Source organism: Arachis hypogaea, chromosome 7, assembly GCF_003086295.3.
Source record: "Arachis hypogaea cultivar Tifrunner chromosome 7, arahy.Tifrunner.gnm2.J5K5, whole genome shotgun sequence".
Classification (NCBI taxonomy): Eukaryota; Viridiplantae; Streptophyta; class Magnoliopsida; order Fabales; family Fabaceae; genus Arachis; species Arachis hypogaea.
Window position 1 is genome coordinate 64,992,162 of NC_092042.1, and position 27,654 is coordinate 65,019,815.

General features: G+C 33.2%; 2 protein-coding genes across 2 annotated transcripts; both read left to right on the forward strand.

The window, feature by feature from the left end:
* Nucleotides 1-4,088: 4,088 nt before the first annotated feature.
* On the forward strand, nucleotides 4,089-5,420 carry LOC112701542 (RING-H2 finger protein ATL43-like). Its single transcript, XM_025752287.1, has one exon. The coding sequence runs from the start codon at nucleotides 4,089-4,091 to the stop codon at nucleotides 5,418-5,420; it is 1,332 nt and encodes a 443-aa protein (XP_025608072.1).
* Nucleotides 5,421-12,937: 7,517 nt separating this feature from the next.
* LOC112703264 (kinesin-like protein KIN-4C) lies at nucleotides 12,938-21,447 on the forward strand. The gene is made up of 26 exons (XM_025754643.3): nucleotides 12,938-13,392; nucleotides 13,743-13,889; nucleotides 14,188-14,340; nucleotides 14,428-14,672; nucleotides 14,796-14,935; nucleotides 15,125-15,249; nucleotides 15,354-15,390; nucleotides 15,482-15,573; nucleotides 15,690-15,806; nucleotides 15,887-16,000; nucleotides 16,114-16,197; nucleotides 16,295-16,493; nucleotides 16,833-16,942; nucleotides 17,123-17,221; nucleotides 17,306-17,419; nucleotides 17,491-17,607; nucleotides 17,725-17,805; nucleotides 17,929-18,000; nucleotides 18,078-18,194; nucleotides 18,328-18,413; nucleotides 18,864-18,935; nucleotides 19,027-19,254; nucleotides 19,428-19,572; nucleotides 19,774-19,860; nucleotides 19,974-20,522; nucleotides 20,747-21,447. The coding sequence occupies exons 1-26, from the start codon at nucleotides 13,273-13,275 to the stop codon at nucleotides 21,167-21,169; spliced, it is 3,873 nt and encodes a 1,290-aa protein (XP_025610428.1). The 5' UTR covers nucleotides 12,938-13,272; the 3' UTR covers nucleotides 21,170-21,447.
* Nucleotides 21,448-27,654: the final 6,207 nt, after the last annotated feature.

The window sequence follows — 27,654 nt, forward strand, 5'->3', positions numbered from 1 at the left end:
CAACAATTCAACCATTCAGTTAAAAGAAATTCAACAAAAAAAAATTCAACAAAGCATTTAACTTTTTAAGTAATTCAGAACAAAATAGAGTAAAACAAATTTAAGCCACTAAGATAACTAAAGTACTATTTTAGTCACAACATCATATCAAAACCAATAAACCTTGTCACGTAAAGTTCCAAGTATAAGTGGGTAAAAATGTAGAGTGCCCTCAAATCTCATGGCTTATAAAATTTAATGCTCATAGACAGCTACTAAACCAATGGTGTGCATCAAAGCCTCCATCCCAACAAGATTATGAAATTTTTAATCATAGACAACTTCTGTCTCAATAAATTTTGTGTTAAACATCATTGAGCATAATATATTAAGGTAAGACATGATGCTCAAAGATTAAGCATGTATAAACATAGAAGGAGAAGATAAAACAAAGATTCACAACAATTAACATCTAAAATAATAAATCAAAATAATAGCAATTTTCACCAAAACAAAAATAATAATAATTGTTAACAGTAGTGACAAAGGCGTGACAAAGCCAAAAGGAATAGAAAGGCTTTGAATCCTGTTCAATGCTATTGCTTGCAATAAATGGTAGAAATATTTACTTTAAAATTTAATTAATTAGACTTTTCAATTGAAAAGATTCAATTAGTAGATTAAACATTGAAGACTGAAGACTGAAGAGGATAAAGAAGTCTTAATTTACCTAATGAACTAGCAGCAAAGGGGAGGAGAAGAGCAGTGATCCTGATTCTAGAGTTAGAGAGGCAGAGTCAGAGAACCAGAGATAGAGGGGCAAAGGCAAAGAGTCTCGCAAGTTACAATCGCAAAGAGATGCTCATGCAGTCTAGCCACTACCAGTCCGATTCGACAACACCAGCGGAAAACCTCACGCCGAGTTGGCGACGCTCCAAATTGGGGATTCCGGTCGTGCGAAATTTAAATTTCAGAGGGAGAGATAGAGAGATAGAGTCAGAGAGAATCAGAGATTAATACTTGAGAGAGGTGAAAATTTGAAATTTTAGCCATAGAGAATTAGAGATAAACAATAAACGTGGGGAGATTAAGATATTAGGGATTGTTAGTCTGCTAGGGCTCCTCTTCCATAGTCTTCTATTCATATTGGGCCATTGAGTTGGGTTGGCATGCAATCAGAGCCAAGAAAAGAGCTTTTTCAACCTGGAACACAACACCACAGCAGAATCGATGATTTCGGTGGCTCTGCATTTTTGAGTAGCGATTCCGCATGGTACAGCTTGGTTTTGGATGATAAGCAAAAGCACAACGGAAAGATAGAGCAAAAGTATAAAATCATGCGTTTTTACAAGTGAAAACATGATTCTGACTACCTTGGTCAAGCCAGTATGCAATTAGGAGTTCCTTGTTTGAATCCAAGAGTTGAAAGGGAGCGATTTTTTATAATTGGCTAAAACCGTAGGCTGACATTAGCAACATGCGAATTGATCGAAATACTAAATCGAATTGATTTTTTGAGTTTGACCTATTCGAATGTAGCCATGTGGATTTAACAAGGTTCTGAAAATCGAAGCAGTCATCGAACCATTCTAGTTATTGGTTCATTGATTTATTGGTTCAATCGGTTCGATCGTAGTTCAATCAAAAAATTGTTTTATAATAAAATAATAAATAAAATATGATTAACACATTAAAACATAATTATAGTCTAATATAAATTTTAAAATATCATCCAAATTAAAAGTACTACATAAACCATAATGTTATAATCTCATTCAAATACAAACTCAAAAGTCAAATAACAGACAAACCAACACAATCATAGCATATGAACGGAAGCATAAAAACTACAAACATATACATCAATACTGCTATATTTCTAGTTAACAGTCTTACTTGACAAGTTTGAATATATTCTTGATGGTGGAGAAAATATTATTATTTTCAATTACTTCCAAGGAAAAAAGGTTCATCTATGAATTCTAACATTAAATTTAGATCATAAAAAATATGATTACTTTCTGATGGGTTGCTCTTGATGCTTTCCAGCAAAATAAGCTCCTTGATCTTGGTTCTAGTTTCTTGTAAAGTAAGAATTTTAGAATCAATAGACAGTTACAAAAGAGACATTACTAGTTTACTGAAACAAAATAATGCTACTAATGCCTAGGCTAATGAAGGTTCTAAGCAACCTACCTTCCTTGAACCAAAAATTACTAGTACACATCGAAAGAAAAAGGATAACGAAGTAACATACAGATTCTCTAATTTAAGCTTTTTAGTAATGAAAATTGCTTTGCATTTCGACCACTTCCCCACCAACAATCATATTGATCACAATACCATCTACAGAAACAAGTCATAAAATCTTGTCAACAATAATCCAATCCACCACCTCCTGGGAGCAGAGTGAAAGAATCAATAAACCAAACCCTAATAAGATTAATTCACAGAAATGATACCATACCATCTTGAATTGAAGCTTGTCACAGGAATAACAAAATTTCAAAGAAATCACAAAATCAAATCATAAACAATCTAGAAATATAAATTATAATGAACAAAAACAAAATCTCAAGAATAAACAAAATCAGAAATATAAATTATAATTAAAATAAATCACAAAAATCAGAACAATGCTATAACAATTAACAAATTCACCAAAGTAAATTAAGAATACAGAGATAATATTATAGAAAACCCTGAAACAAGTAACACAAGCAAGATTCATAGACTAACTAACAATAATTATTCAATCCGGTAAGAACAGAAAGGTTCACAGATTAATTAAGAAGAATTATTCAACAATTATTCAACCCAGTAACAACAGCAAGGTTCACAAATTAATTAACATTTATTCAACCCATAACAAGTTCACAGATTATTCAACAATTATTATTTTAAAAAATACCTTGAAGCTAGAAGCATAGAATAGAGTAGATCTTGAGCAAGAGGGGGAGCAACGCTGACCGATGGAATAAAGATGGCGCCGACGACGGTGGAACAAAGATGGCACTGACGACAGTAGAATAGAGCTTCACCACGGAGGCAGGAGGCGAGCCCGGCGACTGTGGTTCCACTCCTGAAACGTTAGCTGCATGAGCAAGAGTGAGGGAGTGAGCTTCGAAGCTTCAACTTGCGACGGTGGCAGGAGCAGTCCGACGGATAATCAGAAGTGAAGGAGTGAGTGAGCTGGCATTAAGAGAAACGACAAGTTCGAGGATGATGGGAAGGAGGGAGTATGTGTTGCTACTGTGCCGTTAGAGTGAGTTAGGGTTGCTGGGTTGGTAATGGTTAAGGGCTTAGTGGATCAGCTCATAAAACGACAGCGTTTTTGGTCAAATACAGAAAATTGACCAAGTTTCAGTTTAATCCAACTAATCGATTCTCGACTGATTTAACGGTTCAACTCATGTTTTTTATTTTTATAATTTTGACATATGACTAAACCGTAATTTTCATCGATTTACAATTTGACCGGCAATTCGAATCGATTTTTAAAACTTTGGGATTTAACAACTATGGTCAAAGATAGTAGGTATAGTCTGTGAACAATGCATTTGAATTCTACATATGTCAAAGTTCCATTATTGTTGTTGATACGAGGGTTATTTTAGTGGGTGGTCTTTAAGCACTCAGAATTTAGAACAATTTTTAATAGAGAGTCAGTAATATTAAGGGTAAATCAGTAAATTACTATTGACGAAGTAGGATTAGATGTGAAAATTTTTGTCTAATACAAACAATATAAAGAGTGCACACACATACAAACTTTATTTTGAGGGACCAATTAAGGTCACACAATGCAAAATGCAAATTTTACGAACCAAATTATAAGCTTTTTCATTATTCAATGAAAGCTTGGCAAGTTTTAGGTGTTTGTGTTGTCTCAAGCTCTGAAATGTTTACTTTTTAATTTTTCCGTAAATTCCTACCATAGAATCTCTCCCAAAATAGCCTCCATCCTCTAGTTTTCCTCATCCACATAAATATGCACTCACAATAACAATGTGCCTTTTCTTTCCCCTTTACCATCTTATACTACTTTTCTAATGCCAACAACAGAAATAATAATTAGAAAAACCACTAGCTTCACTCTTGCACATGACATGGGTGGTACCCTTTCATTCAATCCAATATTCAACCTCACATTTTCCTTTTTCCTCGTCACCATTACCACCACCGTAATTTTCATTGTTGCCGACGCCGACGACGATTCTAGAGAATCTCCCCCTTCATTCCCCAGTTTCCAAAACTCAACGAATAGGGTACCATCCACCAACGGCATATCGACAGGAAACTCCAACAATTTGAACAGAAAATCACAGCCATTAAAGCCAAGCACGATTATCGTGGTTGGTGTCTTAACCACCTTGTTCTCTCTTACATTTATTTTCCTTCTTTACATCAAGCATTGCATCCATAGGAATAACGAAAACCAATCCCATCAAGAAGGTGAGCCACTGCAGAGAAATGACTCTGGCATTGATCGTGGTGTTGTGGAAAAGCTACCGATTTTTCGATTTGGATCGCTAAGAGGACAAAAAGAAGGGTTGGATTGTGCAGTTTGCTTGAACAGGTTCGAGCACACAGATGTTCTTCGTTTGCTTCCAATCTGCAATCATGCTTTCCATGTAGATTGTGTAGACAAGTGGTTCGATGCGCATTCAACTTGCCCTCTTTGTCGCAATAGGGTGGAGCTTAAAGACATCGTCCCGAGGGAACAATTACAAGAACAAGGAGAAAGAGATGAACTAGTGGAGGATATTGAGAGAGGAACCTTTCGGAGAGTCTCGGGGAGGCACTCTTCGGTGTTGGGGGAAAGAGAAGGTGGCTTCTTGGAGATTATTACACATAATTCAAATGAGAAAAAGAATAAAAAAATGAAGTCATCTAGTAGCACGAGGTCATTTCACAGTTCTTCTAGAAGCTTCGGGGGCTTCGTTCGCCCAAGAAAGGACAAAACGTTAATGGCAAGGCAAGGGCAAGAAGGTAATTTTAGTAATAATAACAACAGAGGTAGTAACGCAGAGCACCATAGGTTGCAGCACCAAATTATTATTGATTCACCAGTGGCCTCTTTCGTTAGTTCTAACGGTAAAGGAGAGTCATCATCATCACATCCGCATCATAGATGGAGTGAAGTTCCACAATCGGATCTTTTGTACTTGACTTCTGAGATGATAATCAATGATGCTGCTTCTTCTGTACCTGGGGAAAGAAGAGCAACTCATAACCACATCGTTAGCAATGAGAATAAGAATAATGGCGGTTTGAAGAATTTGAGGAGTTTTTCAGAGGTTACGGGAATGAGCAGGTTCTTAGGAGGAAGCAAAGGAAAAGAAGATGGCAATCAACACTCTGTCGGGGTTGCTACAAGGTGGTCAGCTTGGAGCTCAAGGTCACAACGACCGCGAGCAAATGTTCAGTCGGGATCATAGTTACAGTAACCCACGAGTTACGTGAAAAATATACACATTAAGTTTTGGTACGCAGATAAACTGATACATGAAACGCGCAAATTGATGCTCAGTATGCTATCTAATTGGTGAATTCATGTAACTATAGTCGGGATTGTTTGTTATCACATCCTAATGGAGAATGCTATTATTTTGGACGAGCTATTGTGCTAATTGATTCCTTTGTTTCTTTAGATTCTCGACACCCATAACACACAAAGACTGGAATCTGAATCGTTATAAGACAATTTTGTAGCTAACATAAGGAAACCAATGAGTATCATCGTTCTCGGTTTTTGAAGGATGGAAAGTAGAAAGTGAAAAAAAATATATATTTAGGTTACTTTTTGTGTAAACTGTTTTACACATCTTTTTTACATAAAACGTAGTTTTGCTAAAAAATCAACTTCTTTAATAAAAAGACAAACTCTTTTGATTGAAGATTGTATTATTCTATATAGTAAAATTTTCTCTTTTAAAAAAAGTGTAGAAAAAATATCTATACAAAAAGGTGATATAAATATCATTTTTTTAATTGAAAATGAAATCATTAGCTACATGTTTGCTAAAAGTTATTGGTCACTTATTTATATATATATATATATATATATATATATATATATATATATATCATTTTGCGTCACTTTCTTTGTTGATAATGTCAAAATTTGCTAATGTAACGTGTTAAATAACACTCTAATATACACCTAGGAATCTTAATTGACTATTAACATGATTAATTTATAAAATTAGATTAAATCAACTACAAATTAGGGAATTTCAATGCCTCAAGTTTTCTCTTCAATTAGGTTTTGATTTGATTTAATTTCATAAACTAATCATATTGATAGTCAATTAAGACTCCTAGATGTATATTGGGATGTCACTTAATATGGTACATTAGCAAATTTTGACACTATCAATAAATAAAGTGACAAAAGGACTAACATGACTAATTTAAAATTTTTAAAAGATGAATTTGATTAAAAAAATCTTTTGGGGACCAATTTAAAGAATGAGTAATCTTTTATGAACTAATTTGGGCATTTAATCTACATCATTATTTTGAAATCGAAATATTTCATTTTGGATTAAATAGTTTTAAAAAAAAAACTTTCTTGACTGATAAAAGATGATTTAAATTTGACAAAATAACTATTTTTCTTGGTATTTTTTTATAAGTAGTAAATATCTCATTTATTTAATTCAAAGTTTTATGAAAATATTCTTACAATTATTTAAAAGGTGTTCTTGCAAGGATACTTCGTCTGATTTATACGTCGGCTCTCTTGTCAATCTCGCTGTCTGGTAGCTTTGACCGAGCTGATGACATCCTTGCGAACTAGGACCCGAGCGTGGTACCTGCAAAAAGGACTCCAATGCCCAAGTCAGTAAGGAGATAAAATAAATAAATAAGGGTGTACAAAGGATATATGGGACTGAAATGTATCTTCGAAGTATGCTGTTTTCAGGATGAAGTATTCTTTTTGTCTCGTGTGTTTTTCTTGGTGACCTCATCTGTTTTATAGCTTGGTTTGTGGCTTAATGGTCAGTTATTTCCGAGATTTTGGTGAGAAAACTGGCTCCAAGATTTTAGTTAGTAAACCGGTTTCAAGATTTTGGTGAGTGGATTGTTGGAATTATGCCGTTACGCCGAGGTATACTTCGGTTTAATCCGAGATTTTGGGGGTACAGTATACAGCCCCCAAGCTTGACTTGATGTTGTTATAGCAAGTTGAGCTTTTTTGCTGAGATTATACCTCGGCGTTTTTTAGGTAAAGTACTGGAGCTCCCAAGCTCAACGCGCGGTTCAAGCTTGGGCTAAAACAACAAAAATAAAAATGGGTTTTGCAAAATAAAGGTAGAAGTAAAAATTATGTTTTTTGAAAAAGGAGTTTTTGCTTTGCAAATTGGGCTGTAATAAATGTCACACTTAGCTGTGTAGAGCCGGACCATTTTGCATTTGGACGCGTAATTTTTGCTATTTCAACTTCCTACTAAAATAGTGAGTTGTAATTAAACTTGTGCCGTTTATGAAACAAGACTTCAGTTTTGCAAAAAGGTTTTGATAAGTGAGAACACATGTCTTCCAAAGGTTAGTCTTCTCACCTTGTATCTCTTTTCATCTGCTTAGCATTTTTTTTAGTTCTTTTCCTCTGCTGTTTTCTGTAAAAATGGTAAAAGAGAAAGAAAAGGTTAAATCTATCGAAGAAAATAAGGAGAACCCCTATCATTGGGTTCATAATGATGTGAAAACTCGTGCTTCGTCGTATTGTGATCAGGAGTCGCTTCATGTTTTAGAGCCCCCAATGTTTGTTTAAGAGTGGTTCTGGTTTGCGAATTGAGTTTCTCCCTTATTCTAGTGAGGAGAGGGTTTGTGAGAGGGGGATTGGAATTATTTTTACATGTACGTTCTCTGTTTGACATGTGAGGTTTCTATTTTCAGATTTTGAGTTCAAAGTGTTGACCCAATTGAACTGTGCTCCGTCACAGTTGCATCCAAATTCATGGGCCTTTTTGTGTGCGTTTGAGGTTTTGATGGGTTTTTTGAATTTTTCTCCTTCGTTAAATGTTTTCTTTTCTTTATTTCAGTCTAAGGGGGTTCGTAAAGGACTGTGAATTTTTTTTAGTAACTTCCCTGGTCGCTCTCTATTTTTGTTATACAAATTTTCTTTTAAAAATTTTAAGTCGATGTTTGTAAAGGTCCGGTCTTTGGAGTCTGTGTATCCTTTTTATTTGGATGTGAGATGATAGAAAAATTTCTTTTGTATTGATGCTCGGAACCCTTACAAATTCTTGAGGCCAGTGAGAGAAGTGAGGAAGAGGATTGTTTGTTAGAATTTTTAATTGAGAATTTTGTTGTTGGAAAGTGTTTGTCTACTCCCGATTTGTTGAGATGTGAAGAGCAAAACGATATTGAAGGGTTGAAATTATATATAGGTAATTTTGATTTTGTGCATTTGAATTTGAGTTATAACTTGTTAGGAAAAAGTTGCAATTCTAAAAGGTGATAAATGAGGATATGCATTGAAGACCCTTGTTGTCTGTAATGGGCCAACGGCAAGCCCAATTCTATCAGCTTAAAGGCAGCACAATGTTTTTGTTAATGGATCAAAACTCAATGACAATTTTTGTTGAAGGTATATTGAAGTTTGTTAAGGGGTTATCTATTTAAGTTTTTGGATAAGATTCAATAAGCTTGTTATCTTTTAATTCGTGGATATTATTTTAAATAATAAGACGGTGGCATATTTTTATTTTAAGCAGTAGAATAAAAAATATTATTTTAGAATTAATTATTTTTTTATTTATTATAATTCGCATTTACAATTTTAATTTGAATTTATAATTTTTTCTGTAACTTTGAGGGTAAAGTTGTTTTGAAGGGAAATATAATGTTAAAATTAGGACAATTTACATATTTAAATAAAACCATTGAATCCTTTACCCAAATACACAAAACAGAAAGTTGTTACGTATTTGTGTAAATTACATTATTAGGTAAACCGTGGGAGCCAACCACGGTTTCTGAATTGTACATAAACTGTGGCTGGCAGGGGCGGATTACGTGTTGAAAGAAAATGACCATAAACTGTGGGAGGCTACCACGGTTTATGAATGCAAGAGAATCTTCATAAAACCTTGCTACCAGCAATGGTTTATGAAGGAGTGAGAATTGGCATAAACCCTTGTAGCCTCCAACGGTTTATGAGGAGTGAAAATCTATATATATGTGGGTGAGATTCAAGTTGCATGAGAGAGATCATTATCATAATGGCAACTGAGGAAGAGAGTGTTCTTGTCCTAGTGCATTGCTCTGGAAAAATTCAAAAAAGTAAAAGATATGGTGTGAAGTTCACTGACAGAGAACCGGTGAGTGTTTTCATCAGTTCATCAAGCACTTTGTCAGATCTAAAGAACAGCATCTTGCAGAAGCTTGGGATTTCTGGTAGCAAGTGGGTGAAGAAGTTATTCTACAAGATTCCCATCACAGTTGTCTCGACCCGGGTTCAGTATGATACCTTTGTGCTAGCGGCTGATGAAGACATTAGGGTTCTGTTCCATTGTGTCAGAAGTTTTCCAGAGGTCAGAATACACGAGTTATTCACAAAGTTGGATGTTGGGGTGGATAGTTCTGGGGCATCAGCTCCATTTCATAACTCGACTGGCGTGGGAGGTTCATCTTGTTTGATGCCTGTGATAGCACCATCCGTTCCGCTGGTCACATACCCATCATTCGCGGCTGATTTAGATCGAACGGAGGCTGTTGGTTCTGCACCTTTGCAGAATCCAGGGGTCTGTGGGCTGGCATATGAGGTGGGCACCGGTGGTGGCTTAATTCCTGATGTGCAAGGATTTAGAGAACCTGATCGAGTAGAGAATGCAATGTATGATGATGAGTCTGACCAGGAGCCTGTAGATATCATTGGGGACAGCGTGACATAGCTGCCAGTCCACCTACACAGCATGGGCCTTCAAGTTCTGGCACTTAGCAGTACCCTCCACACTTCTCGACTTTAAACTTGGAGGCTTTGGGTGACAAGGCGGAAGGTGGTCCCACAGTTGGGGGCTCTTCTTCAAGTTCTGTTTGTCCCACGACAGAGACATCTATACAACCAGGCCAGTGCTGCCGAACCCCAGCTATATCTCCTCAACTCGTCCAACGATGCCAAATAAGGCAACCAGCGAAGGTGGACCCGGTTCGCGTTCTTGTCCGCGAACAGCTGAGAGGACAACATCATCAGAATATAAGCACGCGCGTATATACGCACGGTCTCTTCACTAGCATCTGCTGGGAGAACCCGGAACCTCTCATGGAACCATGTGTAGCACACTGTCATCTGCTTTACCTTATTCTGCGCAGGTAACTCCCCAAATAACTCACAAAACTAGACCCATGCCGGTCTACCGTGTTCCATCAGATTCTCAAAGTCAGTCAGGCACCCACTGACAGGCTGCCCATCGATCGGCAAACCAAGCTGATATGCCACATCTTGCAACGTGATAGTGCACTCACCAAAGGGCATGTGGAAGGTGTGGGTCTCAAGACATCACCGCTCAATAAATGCGCTAAGTAGAGGCTCGTCAACCCAGAACCAGTGACTGTTCAGCCTAGCCAAATGATACAACCCCGCGGTCTCCAGGTACAGTATGATCCGCTCGTGTAAAGGCATATTCTGTTGCCTCTTCACGCCACTAATAACCCTAGTGGACTGCAAAATATAGGTAAAGAAACCCCTTAACGTACGACCAATACTAAACAAATCATATTAAATTTAAAAAAAAATTAATTACATACATACATATGTTTTCTATTTTCTTTTAGATTATAGTAAGAAAGATCACGAAGGGAAAAATAATTATAACAATACCAACAATAATAACTCCACTAAGAATAACAACATTTATGATACTAACAGCTACAGGTACTAACAAAAATAAAGGTAATACTGATAACTATGACTATCATAATAGTAACAAAAATAATAATATAAATAATAAATTAATTATATAAATAATGCTAATAAAATAAACTGACTACATTAATAATTATAAAATAATATTAATTATATAAATAATGAGAATAACATTAATGAAAAGTCTAAGGGGCCAACAATTTTATTGTATTTTGGTCAGCATGTAACCAGCAGAGAAAAGTGAGTCATTGGATGAAATCTCACACCAATCTCACACCATCAAATCATCATTGATGGCTAGTTGATGGCTACCAATCACAAATATTGCTGGCCCCCTAGCATTGCTCTTATATTAATAATAATGACTAACCTTATTATCGATGGATCCAGCCACATGAGCAACGCCATTTAGTCGGTACAAGCGAGCTTCATCCTCCATGACTCCACCACCCAAACCTCACCAAATCCTCCCACCCTCTCTCTCAAACTCTCTCAACTATGAAGGTTGCAAAATTTTTGTTTCCTTCCAAATGATCCGTGTTGAGCATCAACGGATTATGTATATATACTAATATAAACGTAAATCGTGGGAGCCTAGGAGGTTTTACGTTTAATGCCAAAATCCTCATAAACCGTGGTAGCCACCCACGGTTTATACCTAAAACTATTCCTTCCTAATCCGTGGTTGGTGGCCACGGTTTACAACCATATTTTTCTCTGTATAAAATGTCCCTACCAGCCACGGTTTATGTACAATTCAAAAATCGTGGTTGGCTCCCACGGTTTACCTAATAATGTAATTTGCACAAGCACATAACAACTATCTGTTTTGTGTATTTGGATAAAGGATTCAATGATTTTATTTAAATATGTAAATTGCCCTTAAAATTAGTATTGTACTTATAATCCAATTAGAGAATTATACTATAAATAACAATATCATGTAATAGTATGAGTATACATGATATAATTAAAAAGTCTAATTTCTCTCTAAATTTCTATTTAATTTTTTTCTATTCCTTAATATAATATGTCTTGCGTTTGATTGAATTAAATAGGTATAATCAAAGATACTCTTGAGATACTTAAAAAAAGACAAAAGTAAATAATTATTTTGAGATCGAAATATTTCATTTTGGATAAAATAATTTTTAAAAGAAAAACACTATCTTGACTAATAAAAGATGATTTAAATTAAACAAAATAACTATTTTCATAGGTACTTTTTTATAAGTAGCAAATATCTTATTTATTTAATTCAAAATTTTATGAAAATATTCGTACAATTATTTAAAAGGTATGTATCAAAAAATTGAAATAAAATTCGACATCTAGATTCTAGACTCTTTTTAGTTTCCTTTTAATTTTTGCTACATTCATAACATAAATTGTCAAATTTTGATTTGTAGAAACTTTTTAAAATGTGTTTTTTATTTGGTGCATTTTGCATTGTTCCAAAAATTGAATCTTTTAAATATCAAAATAATAAATTATTATAAAAATACAGTTTAACAAAGAAAACAAAGATATATATCCACAACACAAGTTCATCAAGGAGCCAAAATGTTATTATTTTTTTTTTTTGGATATAAAAAATCGATTCTTTTAAGAATCAAAATAATATTTTATCAAAAAATGTTGTTTAACAAAGAAATAAAGGCCTAATAAAAAAAACTAAGAAATAAAAACGTATATCTACATCATAAGTTCATCAAAATAAATTAATTTAACATATATAAGAAAAAGCTTGCAGGTTACATCAAAAGTTTATCAAAATTGTTAATTTTTTAGACAACCAAAAAAAAGTTTATCAAAGTAAAACATAGGCATAAAAATATAAGTTTACCAGTTTATCAGCGGAAATTCTAAATTAAAATTTTAAAAGCAATGATGAAATCAAACTAAGCTAGCTTTGGTGGGGTTTCCATGTGGGGACAAATTTTTTCCTCATATGTGCCTAGTGTACCGTTATAACTTCACTAATATTCGTTGTTGCACGTGACTCGCCCGTGACATACCCTTCATTTGAAATCGGACATGAGCGCCTTTTCTCTTAAATCCAGTTTAATCCAAACTCCTCAAGTCCGCATTCAAAAAATCGCACCCTCTCTTTGTTTCTTCAAATCACACACCAAACTTCAGAAGTCAGAACCCTTTCGTTCCTCCATTTTCTTTTCCTCCTTCTTCATCTTCTTCCCCTTTTTCTCTTTCTCTCTCTCACATCGTTCGAAAAATTCTGTTTTGAAACTTCCAAGCTCCTGCGTTAAGTACGTTCAGTAATAGATCGAAATTGGAATGAATCTGAAGACCAATTTCACTGAGTCGTTGACACTAGTGTTTTATATTGGGTTCTAGGGTTCTTATTTTTTCTGATTTCCTTTTGAACATTGATTTTTGACCTATCTATCTACTACGGAATGGAGCATTCAGATTCAACACAGTGTGTGAGAGTAGCAGTAAATATCCGCCCTCTGATCACGTCGGAGCTTCTTCTCGGATGCACCGATTGCATCACTGTCGTTCCCGGAGAGCCTCAGGTATATGGAAAGCCGATGGTCCTTTTGCTGTTAGTTCTAATTAATTTGATAATTTGATTAATTACTGATTTCTTATGAACATTTGTATTATACTCACTAATTTGAAGCTTTACCATTTTGTTTGGTGAATGTTCGGAAGCTGGGTTATAATTTTTAATTCTTAATTCATAATTAGTTTACTTTACGATTGAAAGCTTACGAATCTGTGAAGATATATATGTATAAATGATCTATCTTTATATGTTGTTTACTGTGTCTTGTTAAACAATGTTGAATTCATGTTAATGTATATATGGCGAAATGGTATGAAATCTTCTATCGAAATTGATTGGAATGGTTGTAACTGATAGGTGCAAATTGGATCTCATGCTTTCACCTATGATTATGTTTACGGTAGCAATGGTTCACCCTCGTCTTCAATATATGATGATTGTGTAGCTCCACTTGTTGATGCCCTCTTCCATGGATACAATGCAACAGTTCTTGCATACGGTCAGGTATAATTTTCATTATTAGATGGTTTTGAATTAGTGGCTATGATGATTTAGAAGCTTGTTTCTGTTAGGATTTGATTCTTATCATCCTATTTTTTCTAAATATGAATAGAATTTTCAAAAATAGACCTGGGCATAATTTATGCTTCAAGCCCTCTCTTTAGCAAAGTGGCATGCTAAATACATAACCATTGTTTAGTATCTAATACGATACTCAAGCTTTTATGATTCATGTTTTTATTTCATTTTATACTTTAATATACTTTTTGATAGTTTGTCATTGGGTTTTTTTGGTTCTCAGACTGGATCCGGAAAGACATATACAATGGGCACCAATTACACAGGGGAAGAGAGCGCTGGTGGAATTATCCCTAAGGTGATGGGGACGATTTTCAAGAGGGTTCATACGATGAAAGAATCAACCGAGTTTTTGATTCGAGTGTCATTTATTGAGGTAACAAAATTATTGTTTTCTACTTTAAATGTATTTTTCTAACTGAAGAGAAATTAACTTTAAAACTTAAACTGTTTACAATGATAGATATTCAAAGAAGAGGTGTTTGATTTACTTGACATTAATTCATCTAGAGGAGAAGTGGCATCCACTGCCAAGGTCACCGTGCCAGCTAGAGTTCCCATACAAATTAGAGAAACAGTGAATGGAGGAATTACACTGGCGGGTGTTACTGAAGCTGAGGTTAAGACAAAAGAGGAGATGTCATCTTATCTCTCACGTGGTTCATTGTCACGTGCTACTGGAAGCACAAACATGAACAGTCAGTCAAGGTAACCGGCCATAAAATGATTTTCTTATGAATAAGCTAGTTTCTTTTATTTGATAAAAATTGAATCCAACATATTATTATAGTATGATGATGATGACAATGTGGTTTTATGTGTTTTGTCTAGTCGATCGCATGCCATTTTCACAATCACAATGGAGCAAAAAAGTGGCGATGATGTCTTATGCGCCAAACTCCATTTAGTGGACCTTGCTGGCTCTGAACGTGCAAAAAGAACTGGTGCAGATGGCATGCGCTTGAAAGAAGGTATTTTTTTCATTTGCTACTAACAGTATATGCAATTATACAAAAAATATAATTATGTTAAACTTATCTCAAACTGTAACAAAATTTCAAAATTTGAGCTAATTCTTTCTGTTTCTGCTTGATGATTTCTATAAATGTAAGTTGTGAATTATGTTATTTACTAATTAATTATGGCATTTCATGGTTTAGGTATTCATATCAACAAGGGTTTATTGGCTCTTGGGAATGTAATAAGTGCATTAGGAGATGAAAGAAAGCGAAAAGAAGGAGGTCACGTACCATATCGTGATAGCAAATTAACTCGGTTACTTCAGGTTTGTACAACATTATTTTAACTTTTAAACAATACTGCTAAAGTGCATATGCCATGAATGTATAATATATTATCATGATAAGTAATTGGTCGATAAATATGTAGGATTCTCTTGGGGGAAACAGCAAAACAGTGATGATAGGTAAAGTCTTCATGCTTAGTGTGTTATGACTGCAGTTTGAAATTCTTTTCCTTAAGACATGTATGAATTAACTTGGTTGGAAATGTTGCAGCATGTGTTAGTCCTGCTGACACCAATGCCGAAGAGACATTGAACACTTTAAAGTATGCAAACCGTGCTCGCAATATTCAAAATAAGGCAGTTGTAAGTGATTTAAATTATTGTCTAATATGAATATAGTATAATTTTTACTTTCATATGGGTGGTGTTGTATCACATTTCTTATATTTTGGTGTTTTTGAAATTTTCTTGTATTTTAGGTTAATCGTGATCCAGTTGGAGCTCAATTACAGACAATGCGAAGTCAGATTGAGCAATTGCAGGCTGAGCTGCTGTTTTATCGAGGTGATGCTGGTAGACCATTTGAGGAACTTCAGGTACTTCACTAATCTTAGAAAGCATAAATGGTTGAACCCTTATATGTCAGTTATAGGTTCCAATGTCGTTTTCTTCCCAGATTCTTAAACACAAGATATCCATCCTTGAAGCAAGCAATAAAGAGCTACAGCGTGAGCTTCAAGAACGTCGAGTAACTTGTGAGAGTTTAGCTGAACGTGCTTGCCTTGCTCAGGTCTTTCTACTTTCCTATACTTATTTGTATCATATAAAATATTACAATTACGATACTGTATTTTATTTTGCATCAAGCTGTTGGGTCTCACTCAAGGTGGTGAATGCTTTTAGGTGGAAAAAGACCAGTTGGTCATGAAAATAGAATCATTTCGAAATGGTAAATCTTGGGATGAGATAGATTCAAATTCAAATCAGGTTTGAACTTCGATAAATCAAGTCATTGTTGAGGCACAATTATTCTTTTCTAATGAAGTAGAGCCATCACTCACTCATGGTTTGAACTTATTCGTAGGACTATGACCTAGTGAAATCTTATGTGTCAAAGATTCAAGATCTGGAAGGTGAATTGTTGCGTTTGAAAAATTCAAGCAAAACACCAAACCATTTGGTTGAGTGGGTTGATTCGGTTGACAGTGGTTTCCCTTCAAAAAATTCGTTTGCTTGTGGTAATGAGTTCTCATCTGATGATGCCAAATCTGCGGACATAACAGGTAGCAATGACTATGGAAATATTATTGTGCAGTATGCAGTGTATTTTTAATTGATCTTGGGTTTAGGGTTGCACCAAATCTTTAATATTACAATTGATTGTTAATGCTAGATTTACAGTAGAATTTTTATATTTTAATACTCACGGATGGCAAATCTGCATTTGAAGTTTAAAAGATTACAATTGATTGTTAATGCTAGACTTGCAATGCATTTTGATCTTTTAATACCACTTTAAAAAAATTGATTATAAATTTGCATTTGCAGTTTCATTTTAATTTTGAATTCATATCTGATCCTAAATATATCAATAGATGGTTTCTAAAATGGTACATGTACAGGTAATGCAGATGATGTGGAAGATCATGCTAAGGAGATAGAACACTCTTCTCTTCAAGAGAAATTTGATAGGGAACTCAAAGAATTGGATAAGAAACTTGAACAAAAGGAGGTAAAATTGCTGGATATAGTTTTTATCCTATATAGACTAAATATTTTGTCTTTTGTATGCTAGTATCTTTACTAGAATTAGCTGATTCAGAACACATGTGAGGTGTGATATGCAATTAGTACATGTTTCATTCTGATCTTGTAAGATGTTTGACTGGGTAATTTTTTCCCGCTGTTGCAGGCTGAAATGAAACTTTATAATAATGCTGATACATCGGTCCTTAAGCATCATTATGAAAAGAAAGTACTCGAGTTGGAGCAAGAGAAGAAAGTTCTGCAGGTAATTGTTTTTTGTTATTATATTTTAGTTGTATTGCATTTGAAACTTACTGCATAATTCCATTCCTTTTCTATGTTATCGTAGAGAGAAATTGAGGAACTTAGGTGCAATCTTGCAAATATTTCATCCACCTCGGATGAAGGTGCTCAAAAGTTAAAGGCAGATTATCTCCAAAAGTTGAATGCTCTTGAAGCACAGGTGAAATTATTATTTCAATGTATAATTCTTAATTGTTATCCAATGCGTTGAACTGATTGTTTGGCATTTAGGTCTCTGAGCTGAAGAAGAAACAAGATGCCCAGGCTCAACTATTGAGGCAAAAACAGAAAAGTGATGAGGCTGCAAAACGACTTCAGGATGAGATCCATAGAATCAAATCTCAAAAGGTGCAATGGTGTTGGTTGTTTATGAAACTTGTATTTTTAGTTTGAAGTAGAGCGATTCAGTTTTGTTTTACCCCCACCCTCTTAAAGGTCATTACTGATTGCTTATTTCTTCTTTAGGTCCAACTGCAGCATAAGATTAAACAAGAATCTGAACAATTTAGGTTATGGAAAGCTAACCGTGAAAAAGAAGTTATGCAGGTAATGTAATACGGGAGAATTTAGTAATGGTATTAAAGTTTTATCTTTGTTTATACTTTAGTTTTAACAAATGAATTAGTTATGAAAGTGAATCTTCTAATACAAAAATTCCTAAATGACCAGCTGAAAAAAGAAGGGAGGAGAAATGAATATGAGATGCACAAGCTGTTGGCATTGAATCAAAGGCAAAAGATGGTATGTTGCAGTTCAAATTGCTGCCGTAATCTAATTTGGATGCTGTTTATTCCCACTAATTTTGTGTTCACGTGCAGGTATTGCAAAGAAAGACAGAAGAAGCTTCCTTGGCTACAAAAAGGCTAAAAGAACTTTTGGAATCTCGAAAAACGTCCATGCGTGAAGCCGCAGGTGGTAATGGTCCTGGAATTCAGGTACTCCCCAGTTCCAAGTTTATGTTTCATTTATTTTGTTCCTCCCTAACACCAATTATTGCTTTCTTTTGCTGGCTATTTAACTTGACTTCCAGTGTAATTATTGCTCTAACATATCTATTTCTCTTTGAAGGCTTTGATGCAGGCAATTGAACATGAGTTGGAAGTCACTGTCCGAGTACACGAAGTACGATCAGAATATGAGCGTCAAATAGAAGAGTATGTGTTATTTCTATTTATAGTGTCTTCTAAAATCCAGAAGTGTAGATACCATGTTAATGGTTGTATGTGAAGCGACTCTAAAAATTTTCAGTTCATTTTATTCACCATTTTTAAATAGAGAAATGATGCATGAAATAGACAGAGTGTACAAAGTCCAAGCTTCTATTTATTATGTAAGAAGATTTTGATTACATTTCTCTGTATGAATTGAACTGAAAATATGAGAAATCTGGATCATTCTACAAATTATCATGTTATGCATAAATATTTTAAGAATAACTTCTGGTGCATATATTAGCTTGAATTTTGGGAGTATTTAAGAGCATGCATGGATGACAATTTGAAAAGCTTTGCCACTTGGAGGGTTTGAAATATTTCTCAAGCTCACACACTGTTTGTTACTCATATTAGAGCTTTGCTTACAAACTCTTTGAATGGTTGATTCAGGAGGGCTAAAATGGCAAAGGAGATCAGCAGGTTAAGAGAAGAGGCAGAGATGATGAAGCAAAACAATACAAGGTGAAAAAGGCTTCAGTTATATACTGGATGTAATTAACAAACCATCTTTTCCTTATTTCTTTGCAAACTAATTGGCTGGTATTTAATGCAGCGATGGTCTCATCTCGATGTCTCCTGGTGCAAGAAATTCTAGGATTTTTGCTCTCGAAAATATGCTTTCAACGTCTTCTACAACCCTGGTGACTATGGCATCTCAGTTATCAGAGGCCGAAGAGCGTGAACGGGTATTTAGTGGCAAGGGACGTTGGAACCATGTCCGAACCCTTGCTGATGCCAAGAATTTAATGAATTTTCTGTTCAATATAGCATCTTCGTCAAGGTAGCTTATCTCATCTTCTGAGGGAATTTGTCATTTACTCATTTTTAGTCTGATGAAGATGTCTTTTAGAGAAGTAAAATTTGGGACATTTTGCTGAAATGCGTTATCTGAACTTTCCTTAATTATTTAATGAGGATATTAGTGGACTTATTCATTGATTTTCTTTATATCAGATGTGTAGTGAGAGATAAAGAAGTTGCCTGTAGAGAGAAGGAGATCGAGATAAGAGACTTGAAAGAAAAAGTAGTAAGACTAAGTTGTTCCCTTAGACAGATGGAAATGCAGAAGGCTGAGCTCATTCATCGGTTGAATTTGTTGGTTAGTATAATTGAGGTGTCTCATGTATTTTCCTTTCTAATAAGAAACCTTTTTCTTTTCCAAATTTAACCGTACTTTATAAAAAATGTTTGATGTGGATGTTGATTTTCCTTGATGCACCAAAAACAAATGGAGAAATATATCTATTAATGTTACTTTGTCTCTCCATTCTCAAATGAATAATAATTTAACTTTATGCAGAGTGCAAAGAGATATTCTGAATCCATAGGAGAGTCAGAATATGCTGACATAGGTGTTGGAGCGCATAAGTATGACCTGCGCAAGCCGGTAAGTTTCACATATTTGGCTCTCCTGCGATGACACCTCCAAAGGATTATATGTTGTCTGATTTATTTTTTATGGGGATGTTTTTAATTATTAATCAATTGGTTATCATTTAGGAAAATCGACGATCTACCTTTTTATTTGAGGACATGGATATATCAGAATCAGAATCAGATGGCTATGAGGTAGAGGCAACTGATGATGAATGGGTAGAGTCAGGAAAATTACATGTTAGAAAAAGAAAATCTAAAAGAAGTGTGGAAAGCAATCCATCAAATACCAGTCAAGAAGATGTTAAAGATGATTCAATAGAAGGATCTGGTGCATCTGGCAACATTGCACCGGAAGTTTGCTGCTCGTGCAGTAAAAATTCACTTTGCAAGACATCAAAATGCAAGTGTAGAACTCTGGGAAGCTCTTGTGGGAGCTCTTGTGGTTGCCGTGCAAGCAAGTGTGCCAACAGAGTTGCATCGGAAGAACCGGCATACTTGGGATTGGTTCAAGGGACTGGAAATGATTCTAGTACTGAGGAATCCGAGAAAGACCGCATTCTTGCTACTCAAGGTGCTGAATTGCTGCAGGGTGCACTGACTGATGGGCCTACTGAGACCAACAACAATGGTCATGGTTCAAGAAAGGCTCTCTCTGACATTGGAAACACACAGGTGCTTGATTTATGTTTTTAAAATCTCTCAACATTGGAAATTCATTTAATTCTTTTTCCCCGATTAATTAGATTGTAATTTAATGTAAAAATTGCTTCAAACTGCCACTAGTTTCAGTATTTTGTTTTCTTGGTATAGCTGCCATTACTTGCGCTTTTGTTGAATCTAAAAGGTTATGATAATGATAGTCTTATTAACAAATTAATACTGTGTTACTTTTGCAGGCCAAATCAAACATACAAAAGGATACCCAGAGAAAGAAATGGCGGAAATCCAAAATACAGCTTGTTCCAGTTCCGGCAACATCCTCGCAACCGGATAATTCTGAAGCCATTAAGAAAGAAAATAATGTAATTATTGAAGCTATTGTATCCAACAACATACCCCAGAAAGTGCACTCAGTCAGATCTGAAAATGCTTTAGTGATCCCCAAGGTAGAGAATAACTTCATTGAGACAGATATCCCTTTGAGAATACCACGGGCCATGCGAAAACAAGCACCTTCGATTGGTGGCAGCATTCCATTGGGTGACAGGAATGCTAGTAAGCAAGATGAATCTGTCAGTAAGAAGGAGGCTGAAGCTTTTGATGCCAGAAGTCCAATCCAACAGAAAAGAGCACTGGAAAAAGAGAACAACGGTCGTTAAATCTTGTCTTTTTCTTACTCCACGGTTGGGTATGAAATGACTAGGAATGTGTACCAAATTGTTGTTTTTGTCTTCAGCAGACAAATATAGAAAACTTGTCTTTTTATTTTTTCATTTTTTAATTAGATTAGATAGTTCATGTAAGCGATTCTATGCTGGAGATTGCTGATCTTCAGATGATAACATCTTAACTGCTGAAGTGTAGTTTATGTTTGGTTTAGAGCATGAACAAATCTTGAATGCTAGACCAAACTTGTTTAAATGATTTTTTTTAAACATGATTTTTATCTTCAAAAGTAGATTTATTTAAAGCAAGAAGTAACATTTGTAGCTTTTGCTTTCAATTTTTACAGTTGAGAATTGATTAAAAAACTTGTTCTCTCAATTATTCTTTTTCATTTTTTTTCTTTTCTACGTACACGGTTATTTTTATTTTTAACAAATCTTTTTATTGTCAACTTTTTTATATGCAAAGCTATCTTCATTTTATTTTTCAATTATCCTTCTTCAGCTTCTATTTTTATTTTATTTTATACACATTATTATTTGTTTAATTTTATAAACTTGTTTGTTTTTTATTATTATAGTTTATAATTATTAGACTTCCAACTAATACTAATTAGCAAGTGAATATTACAAGGTGGGTTAGGATGAATTCGATAAAATTTTAAAAGACTAATATATCTTTTTAATTATTAAGATTCTTTAATTGTATTGGTAATTAAAAGGTCAGAACATTTTTGAAAGACCAATATACTTTTTTTGTTAATTATAAAAGACTAAAATATCTTTTTTAATATTACGATTCGTTAATTGTATTAGTAATTAAAATTTGATTATAAAAAAACCAAAATAGCATTTCTGATGATTATGAAAGACAAAAATTCATTTTAATATTAATTATAAGAAGATTATAATAATTTTTAGAACAAAGACCGTTTAATTTGTATTAAAAATTAGAATTTAGAATTTAGCATTGAGAAAATTAAAATATCTTTTTAGTTATTTTAGAAAGACAACGATGACCTTTTAGGGTTAGGATTGTTTAACTAAACTAGACAGACATTTCAATTTGAACTTAAAAAGTCAACACTAAAAGGTTAGTTAATCTTAAAAAAATTAAAATGTCTTTTTAAGATTAATGTTGTTTAGTTGAATTATTAACCGAAAATTTGAGTTTCATTTTAAAATACTAAAATATACCTTATAAGATTAAAGTTGTTTCATTTTTATTCTAAATTAACTTGAATTTAATTTTAGAAATACTAATATAGCATTTTTAAAGTTAATGTTTTAAGGAGCATTTTAGTGTAATAATCAACTAAAGGGTATATTAGTCGTTTTGTTTTTAAATTTTTAGTTTATAATACAATTAAACCAAATTATTCTTAAAAGAAAAGTTTACTATAAGCATATTTTGGTATTTTCACAAAATGAATTAAATACTTTTCCACCAACATGAACCTCACCGCTATTAATTTTGGTTGCATCTAAAATGTTCCAGTAAATAAATTTGAACATCAGTATTTTAGTTAATATAATCCATTGACATTGTTGAATGGTAGATCTAAAAGTCTATATTAAAATGGATATTATAAAATAATTGTATAAGCATTCTATATCCTTATATTTTAAATATCTCATTTATACACTTGTGTGTTGTGAAAATAATTATAAAATTGAGTAATAGATAATAATAAGTTGATGAGTAAATATTAATAAATGTTAAATATTAATAAAACATATATATGAAATTTTATTGAAAAAATATATATCATTGAATAATAGTTGAATTATGTTACAAATTATGTTAGCCGAGAGCCACAAATAGTGTTTTTGAGCTGGCCTTTTCTGTCAATTTACCTAAAAGGTTAGGGTTATATTAGTCCTTTTACACTCACTACAGGACAAACCCACACTTGACTAGAGGAACAAGTGATAATTTTCGTGTCAATTATGAAAGGTTTAAATTAGTGAGTGACACGTGGATGTGGATGAGGAAATCAAAATGAGCCACAAACATTTCGTGGATGGGTTTCAATATGCATGTAGAGTTTATTGGACCGAATAAGGAATTAAGGACCCTCTCGCAAGTGGATTGGATGGTAGATTGCTAATTGAATGATTGGTTCCAATATCATCGTAAGACAAAATATTCTAGGATGTGAACATGTGATGATGGAGGAACTCTTGTCTTCATGCTAATGCATGCTAAGCTGTGATCAAATTCACCTCTCATAGTTTCCTCCAATATCTAATTATTATTATTATTATTATTATTATTATTATTATTATTATTATTATTATTATTATTATTATTATTATTATTATTATTATGTGACTAGTTTAATTCATTTTTACAAAAGTTTTAAAAATTTTCTTAGTAAATGTTCTTCTATTGATTAAGGAATCAAGATATTTATCATATTGCCTAATATTACGTTGGTTACTTTTTAAAATTTTTAAATGTCCATATGATATTTTGAAAGAGTTTAGTTAATATTAGTAAAAGTTTTTAATCTTTATAATGAAAATGTAATAATAGCAATAAAATTGAAAACTTTATATTTTTATAAAAAAAATCAGTTAGTAATTTTACATCTATTTTTAAGACATATATTAACTAAACTCTAGATGAAAAAAGGGGATAGATTTAAAAGAAAATTTAAAAAAAAAACAATGTTTTTGTTATTCTTTTGAAAACCTTATAAAAATTTAAGTTATGGATTTTAAAAATTTACTAACATGATATTAATTAAATTAAATAAAAAATATCAAAATTATTATCACAAATATATATATATATATATATATATATATATATATATATATATATATATATATATATATATATATATATATATATGTGTGTGTGAAATTTGGTGACATACATTTATGTCTTCTTTTATTTCTTTGTATTTTGTGGTAGTAAAAAACAAAATATTTTAATATAGTATGTTTTAGCCCACAACGATTTAATATGAGAACGACTCTAGTAAATTCGTTGTAGGTTATAATGAGACACTTGTTGATGCTTTGTAATCTCATAGATGATAGTTTGTTTAGTAAATTTGTGGTTATTAAATCACTCCTCTACCTCAGCCTATGACAACAATAAAGACGTCTCACGGCCCACAAATTCAGTCTAACAGAATACACAAATTCAATTATAATTTTAGTCTTTATCTTATCTTATAGTTATCTTTATCTTTATCTCTATCTTATCTTTATCTTATCTTTTATCTTTCATAGACTAATCCTCTATATATACTTAGTTTTACCTTCATAGTGAACAATTCAATCAATCAACAATCAATAAATTTTCTTCATCTTTTCTTTTCTTTCACAATTTTGTTATCTTTGTATACTCTTTCCGTTTTACAATTTTTCTTCATAGTTTTACTTTGTATACTCTTTCAAATAAAAAATTTTAGCCGTCTTATCTATATCACCACTACTCGACCGGACATCATGTATGCAACTCAACAATTAAGTCAATTCATGGCATCTCCTACTGAATCTCATCTTCAAGCTGCCAAGCATGTGTTACGATATCTGAAAACTAGTCCCGGTAAAGGACTTTTCTTTCCAAGGGAATCAGAAATTTAGCTTCTTGGCTTCAGTGACTCTGATTGGGCTGGATGTCCTGACACTCGACGATCTTTAACAGGTTATTGTTTCTTCTTAGGCAATTCTTTAGTCTCTTGAAAGACCAAGAAACAAACCACCGTTGCCCGCTCATCCATGGAAGCAGAATATCGTGCACTTGCCAACACAACTTGTGGACTTCAATGGATACTAAATGTGTTACAATTTTTACGCATCTCCCCTATCCACCCACCAGTTTTATATTGTGATAATCAGAGTACTCTTTATATTGTTGCTAACCCGGTTTTTCATGAACGAACCAAACATTTAGAGGTTGATTGTCACTTGGTTCGACAAAAAGCTCAAGCTGGAGTGAAGAAACTTCTCCCAATTCCCTCTTCTGGGCAACTAGCCGACATCTTCACCAAGCCTTTGTCTCTTCAACCCTTCCATCTTAATCTGAATAAGCTTAGTATTCTTGACATCTTTCATCCTCTAGCTTGCCGGGGCGTATTAAATCACTCTTCTACCTCAGCCCATGACAACAATAAAGACGTCTCACGGCCCACAAATTTAGCCCAACAGAATACACAAATTCAATTATAATTTTAGTCTTTATCTTATCTTATAGTTATCTTTATCTTTATCTCTATCTTATCTTTATCTTATCTTTTATCTTTCATAGACTAATGCTCTATATATACTTAGTTTTACCTTCATAGTGAACAATTCAATCAATCAACAATCAATAAAATTTCTTCATCTTTTCTTTTCTTTCACAATTTTGTTATCTTTGTATACTCTTTTCGTTTTATTAGTTGTCATGATAAATTCTCTTCATATGATCTTAGTTTCTGCATAGAAGAGTAGAGAACCAATTTTTATAGAAGAGGTACTCAGAAGATGATGAAGACAAAATGTCTATCATCTTTTATTTAAGATATCGACAAAGATTTTAGGAGAATTCTAATTCAATCTGAAGGTTCCTCAAGTTTTGAAACACAATAATACTCTATGCATTTTTTACTTTAAATTTGGAGTTTATGGCATAACAAGAATTTTCAGACATAGAATTTGGATTTGAGGCCGGAGATTTGCTTGGTATTTCAACTCTAACTGAGTTTTAAATTGGACAATCCTCCCAAAATAAAAAAGAAGCTATACTTAATGTTAAGAGTTATAGCATCTATGGTAGAGTTAAGTATAGATTGTTGGAGTCAAATCACATCAAGTATTAGAAAAGTGCAAGAAATTTAAAAAATATTGCAATTGATTGAATTAGATCACATTTCGATAAAAAAAAAAGATACTTACAAAGTCAGAAGATATAATAAATCTCACATATGTCTATCAACTAGGATACCGAGAGGTCACAATTAGCTTAATTACCTTGTGATATGTGCTTTTATCTTTCTGATGTAATGAAAATACCCTGTGTCACGTACTAATAAAGATTGGATAGAAAAAATAACTACGATCCAACATGTTCTCTCTCAACAAATGCAAAAATCTCTAGAATGATGTTAGAATTTTCATCTTGCACAATCGTTAGATGCAATATACTCCCAAATTTAACATACAAGTGAGTCCCGCCAATATTAATGAGCAGCTTGTAATGCTTGAAAGTCTCAACATATGTTAAAAAAGATAGTAAAAGTACACTGACGACTCATCAACCTTGTCCCAACTCTAACCAGAAAAGTCTTTAACACCGCAATGCTGTCAAACATGGTTATCTGCATGCCTAAAACTTATCTTGGTATCTCGTGTATAACACTTCTCAATCTCCATAAATCTATATAACTACCTTTTGTTTTACTAAAGAAATCTTTCTGTAATTCGCTAATAACTCACCTCAATTGTATTTTGTAAAATATTTATTAACATAGCCACATCATTTCTAACCACAAAAGATGAAAGCACAAAATCTATCGTAATAACAACGAGAATCTTGTAAAATAATTACTCTACACGCTTGATTCCATACGCTTCAAGTCTTTGTATTATGTTATTTGCGAATTACAACTCAACAAAACTAGTTGATTAACAAATAAAGAAATACGTTGGATTTCTGTTTGTGAAACTTATTCCCCTCTAAATTTTTTTCTTGATTTTTCCTTTGTGGTGTACAAGAGTTAAAAAAAAAACACTTTTACTATTAGACATCGTATTTGCCATTCTACACGTTTAAATATGTATTTATAGGCTCATCTTCTCTACTAAATCGTTGGTAGGTCAAAGACATTGAGATAATTGTTTACAACGAACTTCTCTCTGCTCTACTAAATCGTTGCAGCTCACAATGAACTACACAAACGAATTATCTCATTAATTCGTTATAGTTTGTAGTAATAAATATACACATTCTTATATTAAATTGATGGAAGCTACAACAAACCTCTCTCTAACACTACTAAATCATTGCGCCTCACAACGATTTACAGTCTTACACTCTTCTTATTAATTTGTTAGTGAATTAACTAGTCATTCTAATATTAAATTGTTGTGGCCTAAAACAAGCTACTTTAAAATATTTAGTTCGTTTTTTACTATAACAAATTATATAAAATAAATTAAATTAAAAGAGGACATAAATGTTACCAAATTTCATTTAGGATATTTGAGCAAATTTTGTTAGAAAGTATTTTATATGCGTAATTTACCTATTATTGACTAGCTAATGTTTTTTGTGAGTTGAATAAACTTTTTGTCCTGTAAAGTTTGCAATTTAAAGTTTTGGTTCTTATCCAAAAAATTCATAAAAGAATTGATGAAACTGATTTTTAATTTTTATTGTTCTACCACATATTCTTTTGATGTTCAAATTGTTATCTAACATATAAATTAATTAATTTGAAAATGTTATATGATGCTTTAAATAAACTATTTAAAACAAA